General features: G+C 40.5%; 1 protein-coding gene across 1 annotated transcript; it reads left to right on the top strand.

The window, feature by feature from the left end:
- The first annotated feature begins 281 nt into the window (after nt 1-281).
- On the top strand, nt 282-1,479 carry LOC128870264 (uncharacterized). The gene is made up of 2 exons (XM_054112864.1): nt 282-571; nt 633-1,479. The coding sequence occupies exons 1-2, from the start codon at nt 282-284 to the stop codon at nt 1,477-1,479; spliced, it is 1,137 nt and encodes a 378-aa protein (XP_053968839.1).
- The last annotated feature ends 9,064 nt before the right edge of the window (nt 1,480-10,543 follow it).

Below are 10,543 nucleotides of genomic sequence, written 5' to 3'. Positions count from 1 at the left end.
CTATTGGGTGGGTTTGGCAGCCGGGGGACTACATAAGGCTGTCTTCGTACGGAGCCCTCCTGATATCAGGCCGCCCCAGGTTGTAACGGTGGCCTTGGCCATGGTATGGGGCGCTGCCATTGTCGACCGGATATTTCCCCTTTATCCCCTTTCGTCACCGCGCATGGCGACATGCGCAGCTCCCTTGGCGGAGCAGGTGACCGTATGAACCAGATGAAATGTTGAAACAAAAAACTAAAAATTCGGACGACGGAACCAAAAACACTGAACAAACGGACAAAATGACGGGGAAACATACTGCCGCATCGACAGCACGGGCTGATAAAAAACCAAACACGCAGACAGAACTACAGGACAAGCAAACAGACAGACAGGAGGAAGTGACGGACGCACTTAAAAAACAGTCAGACAATTGGACAAGACGTCCGAGCAAGGACGAACTGAGGATGACTGGGTCACCCTCAAAGGATGAGCTCTTGGCCTCCAGCCAAGAAACAGTTGAGGGCAAAGCTGTGGGCCAAAGTACGCCAACAACTAAAAATCAACCAACAACATCCGCTAAAGCCATGGGGCAAAAGCGTTGTAATAAAGGTCCCTCGAGGTATAAACTTTACTCTCGCTATTCTTGGCAGGATTCGAAAAAACGAGACCAAAGGTAAAGTTCATCCCAAAGATGAGACCGACAAGGCAAGATGTCAAAAGGTGGTTGATGAATACTTGGCATTCCAAGCCGAAAACAGGACAGATGCCAAAAAACGAAACCGCTCGCATGACGAAACTGGGAAGGTAACAAAGAAGCACAAGATATCGGATCAGGTCGCAGTTGCCTCCAAACCTATCAAGCGATTTAGTGAGGTGGCACGGAACCATCTTCAAATGGCATTGGTAGACGAAACCTCGAACCGCGGAAAACCAGTTCTTGACAAATGGTCAGAGATTGAGGCACGGTTGTCTCGCATAGTCGTTGACTATGTCATGGCGAGCCCGGAGGGCCAAACACCAGGTTTCGACTCGGTGGAGGTAGTCCGCGGTTACCGTGCCATTAAATGCGATGACCAATTCTCACTGCATTTTCTGACAAACGTGATTGGTAAAATCCAGAACAGCTGGGAAGGCTTGAAACTCAAGTTAATTCCGGCTAGCGAGATTTCACGAATGCAGAGGGCTCGCATCTGGGTACCAAACATGGAGTTTGAAGCCAATCAACTAACCCCCTACCTTCAGGCGCATAATCGCTCGGTGTCGAAAGCGGAGGCTCCGCAAAGGCACAGCAGGTCTTTCCTCCTTCTAATTACAGAAGAGAGTCTGGAACCACTGGAGAAAGTGGGAAAAAAACTTCGGTTTGGCATTAGGAAGATCCAGCTGAAGATATTCCGTTCTGCAAACCCGGAAGAGGAGCAGGATGAGGTCGATGGTGCCAACGAACTGCTGACTGGCATGCAGCTAGATGACACCGAGTCCGAAAAAGGAAACCAATAAACATGGGTTTAAAGGTTGTCCAAATTAATCTGCAACATTCACAGTCTGCAACGGACAACCTAACCGTTCTCCTGGCGGAGGGGGACGTGGACATCGCACTAATTCAGGAACCCTGGGTGCGGAGCACCGAGGTGAAAGGGTTCACTGAGAAAACCTACAATATCTACTATAAACGGATAGAAGGTAATAGTCCCAGAACACGTATTGTAGCTAAAAAATACTTAAACACATTTTTAATTCCATTATATAGTTCACAGGATGTGACGGCTGTTGAGGTGGAAGCCACTGACGGAGTCAGAATAATGCTTACCTCTATATACATGGCACCCGAAAGACCAGCACCGCCTGAGGAGGCCCGTAAACTTGTGCAGGAAAACCCGAACAAAACCCTGCTTCTCGGATGCGATGCGAATGCAAGGCATACTCTATGGGGAAGCTCCGAAACAAACGACCGAGGGGAGTCTCTTTATGATTTCATAATTAACACTAACTTGTCGGTATGTAACAGGGATAACACTCCCACTTTCACCTTTCCACGTACGGAGTACTTCAGGGGATGGGAGGAAGTGATCGATGTTACCCTAATGTCTGAAAACAGCTCAGTAAGGTTAGACAATTGGAGGGTCTCTGATAAAAGGACTTTTTCGGATCACAGCTGGATCCTGTACGATCTGGATCTTAATGTTGATCCGCCCTTAAATAAATAAATAATTGGCGCGTACACTTCTGTTAAGTGTTTGGCCGAGCTCCTCCTCCTATTTGTGGTGTGCGTCTTGACATTGTTCCACAAATGGAGGGACCTACAGTTTCAAGCCGACTCCGAACGGCAGATATTTTTATGAGGAGCTTTTTCATGGCAGAAATACACTCGGAGGTTTGCCATTGCCTGCCGAGGGGCGACCGCTATTAGAAAAATGTTTTTATTAATTTTGCCTTCACCGAGATTCGAACTAACGACCTCTCGGTGAATTCCGAATGGTAATCACGCCCTTACCGTATAAAAATCCACTAAGAACCAACTGGAAAAGGTTCAGAAACATAGTCAATAAAAGGATAGGAGAGATTCCTATCCACAAAATCACTTTCACCGAAAACCTTGAGAGTAGGGTCACAACACTGGAGAAAGCATTTAGGAGGGCCTACAAAACGTCCTGCCCCATAAAATTTAGCAAAAAATCCCATCCTCCTCGGTGGAGCAGTGAGCTCTCAAAAAGAAAAATCTAGATCAACGTTTAACCTCAGCTACTCGACAGGAAATTGGCAATTGTACAAAGAGAGTCGGAGACAGCACAAGAAGGTAATTAGGGCCGCTAATAAAGAGAGCTGGAGCGAATTTTTTTCGTCAATCGAATCCACCAGGGATTCTGCCAGGCTTAGCCGTTTTCTGTCCAAAGATCATTCAATGGCTTCTTGGGTCAAGAAGCCTGATGGTACTTAGACAGCTACGACAGAAGAATCGCTAGAACTTCTGCCAAACACGTATTTCCCGGGGTGCAGCGTCCACGAAAGTGGGAGGGGAAGTATCATGCGGACAATATAATCCACAGCACCTTGCAAAAGAAATAATTACAAAGGAGAAAGTTGCATGGGCAATTAAATCTTTTTCACCTTTTAAATCTCCGGGGCCAGATGGGATCATCCCAAAGATGTTACAGGAACCCTTGGACTGTATCCTACCATGGCTAGAAGAAATTTTCAAAGCGTGTTTAAACCTAGGTCATATTCCAGATAGTTGTAAACTAGTCAAGGTCGTCTTCATTCCAAAAATAGGCAGGAGGGGACATGAATCAGCGAAGGACTATAGGCCAATCAGTCTTTCGTCTTTCCTGTTAAAAACCTTTGAAAGACTTTTGGATATATATCTTAGAAGCTCTTTGGAGAGCTCTGGTATATCTACTGCACAACATGCGTACCTTAAAGGCAAATCTACGGAGACAGCGCTCCACGAGGTAATCCGAACAATAGAGGGCTCTCTAGAGAACAAACATTATACCATGGCGGCATTCTTATATATAGAAGGCGCCTTTAACAATGTTAGTACAGATGCGATCCAACGGGCATTGATAGACTTAGAGGTGGACAATTGCATCAGTATTTGGGTCATCTCTATACTAGAAACCAGGATCATCAAAGCTAATATGGGTAATATCAGTCTAACCAAGAAGGTCCACAGAGGCACCCCACAGGGGGGAGTATTATCTCCACTTCTCTGGTTATGCGTTATTAGCAAAGTCTTAACAAAACTTAATAAAGGTGGGGTAAAAGCGGTGGCGTACACTGATGATGTGGTGTTAATGGCGTCAGGACTGTGTCCTAATACGATCAGTGGGGTCATCCAAAGGGCATTAGGCGAGCTTAACTCTTGGGCCACAGGCTGTGGCCTAGGTTTAAACCCACGTAAAACAGAGCTTATGCTTTTCACCACCAGATATAAGGTACCACCTTTTACCCTACCAAATATTAACGGATAAACTCTCCCACTATCACCCAGCGCAAAGTACTTAGGGGTAATTCTGGACTCTAAACTAAGCTGGAAATTAAATGTTGAAGAACGGGTAAGGAAGGCAGAAATTGCTTTATATGCCTGTAAACGTATGCTTGGAAAAAGATGGGGTCTTCAACCTAAGCATACATTATGGTTGTATAAGACGGTAAAACGACCTATTTTATCGTATGGTTCGGTAGTTTGGTGGAAGGCTCTAGGGAGAGAGTACAATACCAAACTACTCGGCAGAATACAAAGATCAGCCTGTGCCATAACGGTCGGTGCAATCAGATCATGTCTTTGAGAGGCTCTCAATGCACTGATACACGTTATTTAATTGACCTACATATTAAGAAGACGGCAACCATGAGTGCATTTAGGTTGAATGAAGCGGGTCGCTGGAGAGAAAAAACTTATGGTCATGCCAATCTATTATTGCGACAAACTCAGTTAATCTCGGTGAGAACTGACTACATCGTCCCGACGGTAACATTCAATACGAATTTTCCCACTATCTTTCCATCTAAAGAAGAATGGAATAAGGGATTCTCTCTAAACAACTTCGACACTACAGCCTATGCGGATGGAAGTAAAATGGGCTACGGTGTTGGAGCTGGTATATATTCTCACAGATTTAAAATAGAATCTTTGCGTCTCCCTAATACCAGCAGTGTCTTCCAGGCGGAAGTACTGGCAATTGGGGAAGCTTGTAGGCTACTAATCGCAGATTTCTCTTTTAAGGGTAATATCGCTATTCTCTCGGATAGCCAAGCTGCAATCCAGGGACTGGGTTCGGCTACAACAACCTCTAAAGTGGTGGAACAAAGTAGGAATAGCCTCACCATCATGAGTGAAAACCATAAAGTTACCTTAATCTGGGGGCAAGGGGGGGATCTGCCACGAATAACGCTCTTGCAGAATCGGTATTCACACCATTAGGTGCAGTCAAGAGTACAATTTCCCAAAAATACCTCCGAACCGCGGACTGTAGGTGGAAAGTCCAGACGAAATGCAAAATTAGCAGAACGTTATGGCCCACCTACAACCTCAAGCAATCGTCGGTATTAACAAGAATGAAGCTACGGGACTCCTGGAGACTAACGGCAGTCATAACTGGCTTTTGGTCTATCGGAGAACAAGCAGTCAAAATGGGTATCCCTCACAATACATACTGTCACAGTTGCAAACAACCGGAGAAAAAGGAGACAATCTTCCATTTCCTCTGTGAATGTCCTGCCCTATGAAAGGACAGAATGTTAACCCTGGACCAACCGCTCTTCGAGAATCTCGAACAACTATCTGGCGTAGACGTTAACAACCGCACAGACTGGATATAGTTATGCTGTAAATAACTGTTAAACAAGTTGGTAACGAGGATGTGGCAACAAAATGGCGCGGAAGCACTAGTTGGATTCTGGAAGAATCACCGCTTTAACCAACCAACCAACCAATTCAACCCATTCGGCTCAGATGGAATGTCTTACGTTCGGCGGAAACCTAATACAGAGCTCCACAAAAGCAACATAAAACCGACTATGAAACATGGTGGTGGCAGTGTAATATATAGTATGGGTATGTATCATATGTCAGCAGCCGGAATAGGAAATTTAGTGTTTGTCGCGGGTATTATGGACAAAACAATGTACCTCAATATTATAAAAGATAATCTACTCCAAAGTGCTGCGAAACTTGGAATACATCAAGATTTCCGTTTCTACCAGGACAATGACCCTAAACATAAAGCGGCAATCGTGCAGACATGGCTCATATGGAACTGTCCACATTTAATGCAACCACCGGCTCAATTACCGGACATGAACGTCATCGAGAATTTATGGTCTGGAAACAAAATTTCGCACACATCACATAAGCAATAGAGATCAGGTAAAAACCGCAATTTTAGAGGAGTGGAACAAAATCGGACCGGAAGTAACAAAACAGCTAGTGGAGTCAATGCCAGAAAGGTTAAAAGCTGTTAATAAAGCCAAGGGATACCACACAAAGTACTGAATAATTTTTAAATCATTAGTTTAACTTACATTTAAGAAAAAATGAGTACTGCATGAAATAAGCTGTGACATAAAATTTTGAACTGTTTTTTGGTCTTTTATATATCTTATTTAAAGCTTAAAAAAATATTTGAAGTACCTTTTTTATACTGCTATTGCGTATAAATTATATCATATTTAAAATTTTTCAAAAATGGTTTTAGCTTTCAAATACAGCATTCGAAGTTTTAGTTGTTCGCCTGCATGAAATAAGCCACTGTAGGTACATTACCTTCTACATATTACATCTATCCCACAGGAGCAGTGAATTTTTCTGAAATAAAAGTTCTAGAAGGAAATATAATCAGATGACTTTTACGATCCATTGGCAAGGTCATTTCGTTAGATTATCCCCAAAAATTTGTATGAATAAAGTTTTGATTTCCTCGCTGTAAGGAATGTTGCACCGTCTTGCTGAGAGTATTAATTTTGACTTGAGAAAGAAAAAAGTTAGAGTAGTTAGTACGCAACTTCAAAACCGAAGCAAAGTCTTGGGGATGAACCGTCGTCTTTTAACTGTTTCATTCCCTTCTTAATGAAATTTGTACAGTCTATATCTAACAAGTAAAAAGATAAATAAATACGATAAAAAGAAGTAAATGAATACTATAAATAAATACAGAACTCAGAATATTTTAATATAAACGGGATAAAATCGTTTACGATTTTTATTTCTAACTTTAAGATCATTATGTATATATAAAATTCAGGCACTAATGTTGCTGGTCTTCAACACATTAAAATAATTGTGATCATGGTTGTTATTAGATTCCGTAAATATTTAAATCATAAATAAAAAAGAACATTGCCAAGCAAATATCAAATTTGGTTTAATATGATAAGATTATTTTCAATAAATACACGTTTATTTATCTATTTATTTAGATATTAATATTTATTTATTTCCATAGACTTTTCGGGGAAGCATCCATAAATTGAGATGAAGTTTTTCTATGATACATTGCGTAGTTTGGGCACGGTTTGGTTAATTACCCAATGATTGTCCAGAATTGTCCAAACATTAATTTAAAATAAAATGTAAAAATTTGTGTACACAAATTTATTACTAAACTTGGAAAAAAGTATACATTAGTTACTCTCATTCTGCCTTAAAGCAGTTATTTAACAAATCTTTTATTGATTGAAATTTATCAAAAACTAGGATCGCTCATACATCGAAATTTCGACGTCATTCGACGTTATATAAATACGAAGAGCAAAATTTAGTCATACCTTTTTTTAGTATTTATCTTTATCTATATATATAAAAATTAAGCCGAAAAAAAGTGTGCATTTGTCGCCGGTAATCTCAGCAACGTGTGTAAGGAAAACAATGAAAGTTTCACACATTGTTGGTGTTTCTTTGGCAAAGGTTTCTGTGAAGTTTGGTTGAAATCCGATAACGCGTGTGTGGGCGGTGCGTCGGTTAAGTGAGTGTGTTTTTGCTATTTGCCGCACGTATTTTTTGTACCGCACATAGCATTCATTAGAATTGAATACATTTTGGTCGTGTGTGTCTGGGCCGATTATTATGAAATTTGGTATATATAAATATTTTTCCACGGTGAAGGTTAGTATAATATGCTTATTGATTCCACTCGCCATCAGGTGGCGCTGCCGAAGGCCAAACGAGGACCCGGGTAACCCTAGGATGTGTTTTTAAAATGTGGGTATCAAATCAAAGCTACTGATGAGTGCTTTAATACAGAGTATCTCTGAGATCTCTGAGTGACCAGGGTCTCGAGATATAGCCGAAAAGGTGGACCAAGGTACCCTTGGATGTGTTTGTACAATATGGGTATCAGATGGAAGCTGTTGATGAAAGCTTTTAAGTGAAGTAATTTTTACTGACTGTTTCCGGGATAAAGAAAGGAGATGGAGCTGGAGATGGAAGATGAAAAGGAATAGCTACAGGAAGAGGAAGAGGAAGACCACTTATTATTAAAAATTAAAAAAAAAATTATAAAAAAAATTTAAAATATTACATATACGCTTATTATATAAACGTTAATCTGAAGTCAGTTATAGTGCAAAATTCATTGTATCATTGCCGGCGTGATTGGTGATCGTTTCCTTAATTTTTTGCAGAAAGGTTATGCTAATATGAGATAGGTATTACCTATATCATTCATATATTTACGTATTACCTGTGTACTCACAAATATACGGTTGAAGCAAATAGGTATATGCCAGTTTTTTTACTTCGCCTGGAAAAGTTTATATAAATTTAAGAAGAGTAAATAGAACTTCTTTTATATCAGACTTCACGCAAAAAAGTCATTTGCACCTCAACACATAGCTGGGTTAAAGCGGGGGGGAACAGTTCTCTTCTCCTTCTCCGCTTTTTCGCACACGTAATTGTATGGGATGAGTGCACGATGGCACATAAAAAGTCACTGGAAGCGCTTGATAGGACATCACGAGATTTACGTAGTAAAAATGAAATGTTTGGTCGTGCCTTAGTGCTGCTGGCAGGTGATTTTAGACAAACACTGCCTGTTATTCCTCGAGCAACTGTAGCAGATGAATTGGCTGCATGTTTGAAATCATCATATTTGTGGAGACATGTTCAAACACTCAAACTAACTACAAATGTACGTGTTCTAATGCAAAATGATCCATCAGCTGCTGAGTTTTCACAGCAATTATTAGATATTGGAAATGGCAAAGTTCCTGTCGATAATTTAACTGGCTTAATAACTTCACAACCAAACTTTTGTCAAATAAGTCAAACGAAAGAACAGTTAATTCAAAGTATTTTCCCAAATTTGCCTCAATTGGCAAAAATAAAGATGTGAATGAAATGAATGCGGCTATTTTGGCTAACATACCAAGTCCAGAACAAACATATCGATCCGTTGACACTGTTACAAATCAAGATGATATTGTAAATTATCCCACTGAATGTTTGAATTCGCTTGATTTACCTGAATTACCGCCACACATGCTAAACTTGAAAATAGGAGCACCGATTATTATGTTGAGAAACATAAATCAACCACGACTATGTAATGGCACTCGATTAACAGTTAAGAGATTGATGAATAACGTCATTGAAGCAACAATTTTGAATGGAAAATACTCTGTTGAAGACGTTTTAATACAGCGAATACCAATGATACCATCGGATATGCCGTTAGAATTCAAACGTTTTCAATTTCCTGTTCGCCTTGCATTCGCGATTACTATTAATAAGTCACAAGGCCAAACTTTATCAATTTGTGGTATTGATTTAGAATACCCATGTTTTTCTCATGGCCAACTTTATGTTTCATGCTCAAGAGTTGGTAAGCCGGTATTGTTCATTTATTCAACAACGCATGGAAAAACGAAGAATATTGTATACCAAAGAGCAGTACAATAAAAAAAGTAATAAAGTAAATCACATCAAACGTTTTTTAATTGCTACTACTATTTAAAACTACTTTCATTACTATTCATGCGCGAGAATTTTTATAAAATACACACAGTATTTTTCGGCTTAATTTAATTAATTAATCTAGATTTTTTTAAAGACGACCGGCGGAACGGGCGGGTTTTCCCTAGTTTTTTATATAAAGCAACTGAAATAATTAAATTTTTAAACAAAAATGATACGAAAAAAACTACAGTAACAGTTTTTCATTTATTTTATATCTTCTGAGAAATAAGCAAGTATGCACATGTATGTATTGTTACAATCGTGAAATTTCGCGAACCGATTGGCAACAATAGCGAACGAGAGGTCAAAACAAAAACATCAATTAGCCTTGATGGCGATAGGAGATAGCGAGACAATGCACGCTTTCTGGGTCTACCGCTAGATGAGTAAGACGAAAACGCTACGAAAGGCATTTGCTGACGGCAGTATCTCTTCCTATTTAGATAGAGTTCTTGATACTACTCTTACTGAAGAGAAAGAGGTACTGGCATCAGACTCGGATAATGCTAACAAAACGGTGGTGGAGATGATGTCCAGTAACCATGATGTTACGGGTTCTTCAAATGAATATTCACCACTCAAAGGTTGCGTCCACTAACCTCATAATCCACCTGTCAAAAGGTGGGCATCATATTGTCCTGATTCAAGAACCATGGGTATCACACGGACTCGTGTGCGGACTAAGGACTCAAAGCTATAAGCTGATGTATGCTCGCAACAAAGGTAATCCTAGAGCGTGCGTGCTAATAAGAAAAAGGATAAATGCTTTCATCCTCTCTATTTACAGCGGCACCGATCAATTGACCATCAGCGTGGAGTCAGGAAATGAACGGATGTGGCTATCTTCCTGTTACCTCGCACATGACCATGAGGAGCTACCGAGATTAATATTCGAAGATCTGGTAGCGCAGGCGCAGAAGCTTGGCGCAAAGCTAATTATTGGTGCGGATGTAAATGCGCTTCACGAGATATGGGCAGTGCTGATACTAACGCTAGAGGTGAGTGTCTCTTTGATTATCTGATAGGAACTAAACTAGAGATTTGCAATAAAGGTAATAAACCTACTTTTGTCATTAGTAATAGACAGGAAGTGTAAGACGCTACTTTTGC

This window comes from Anastrepha ludens, chromosome X (genome assembly GCF_028408465.1).
Source record: "Anastrepha ludens isolate Willacy chromosome X, idAnaLude1.1, whole genome shotgun sequence".
NCBI classification, from domain to species: domain Eukaryota; kingdom Metazoa; phylum Arthropoda; class Insecta; order Diptera; family Tephritidae; genus Anastrepha; species Anastrepha ludens.
Note: the sequence above shows the minus strand (reverse complement) of the source record. Positions and strands in the feature narration are given on the sequence as shown.

Excerpts from the sequence above, each read along its gene's own strand:
- LOC128870264 (XM_054112864.1), top strand. The coding sequence starts at position 282 with ATGACGGGGAAACATACTGCCGCATCGACAGCACGGGCTGATAAAAAA. Across the intron at positions 572-632 it reads ACATCCGCTAAAGCCATGGG|GATTCGAAAAAACGAGACCA; the intron begins GCAAAAGCGTTG and ends TATTCTTGGCAG.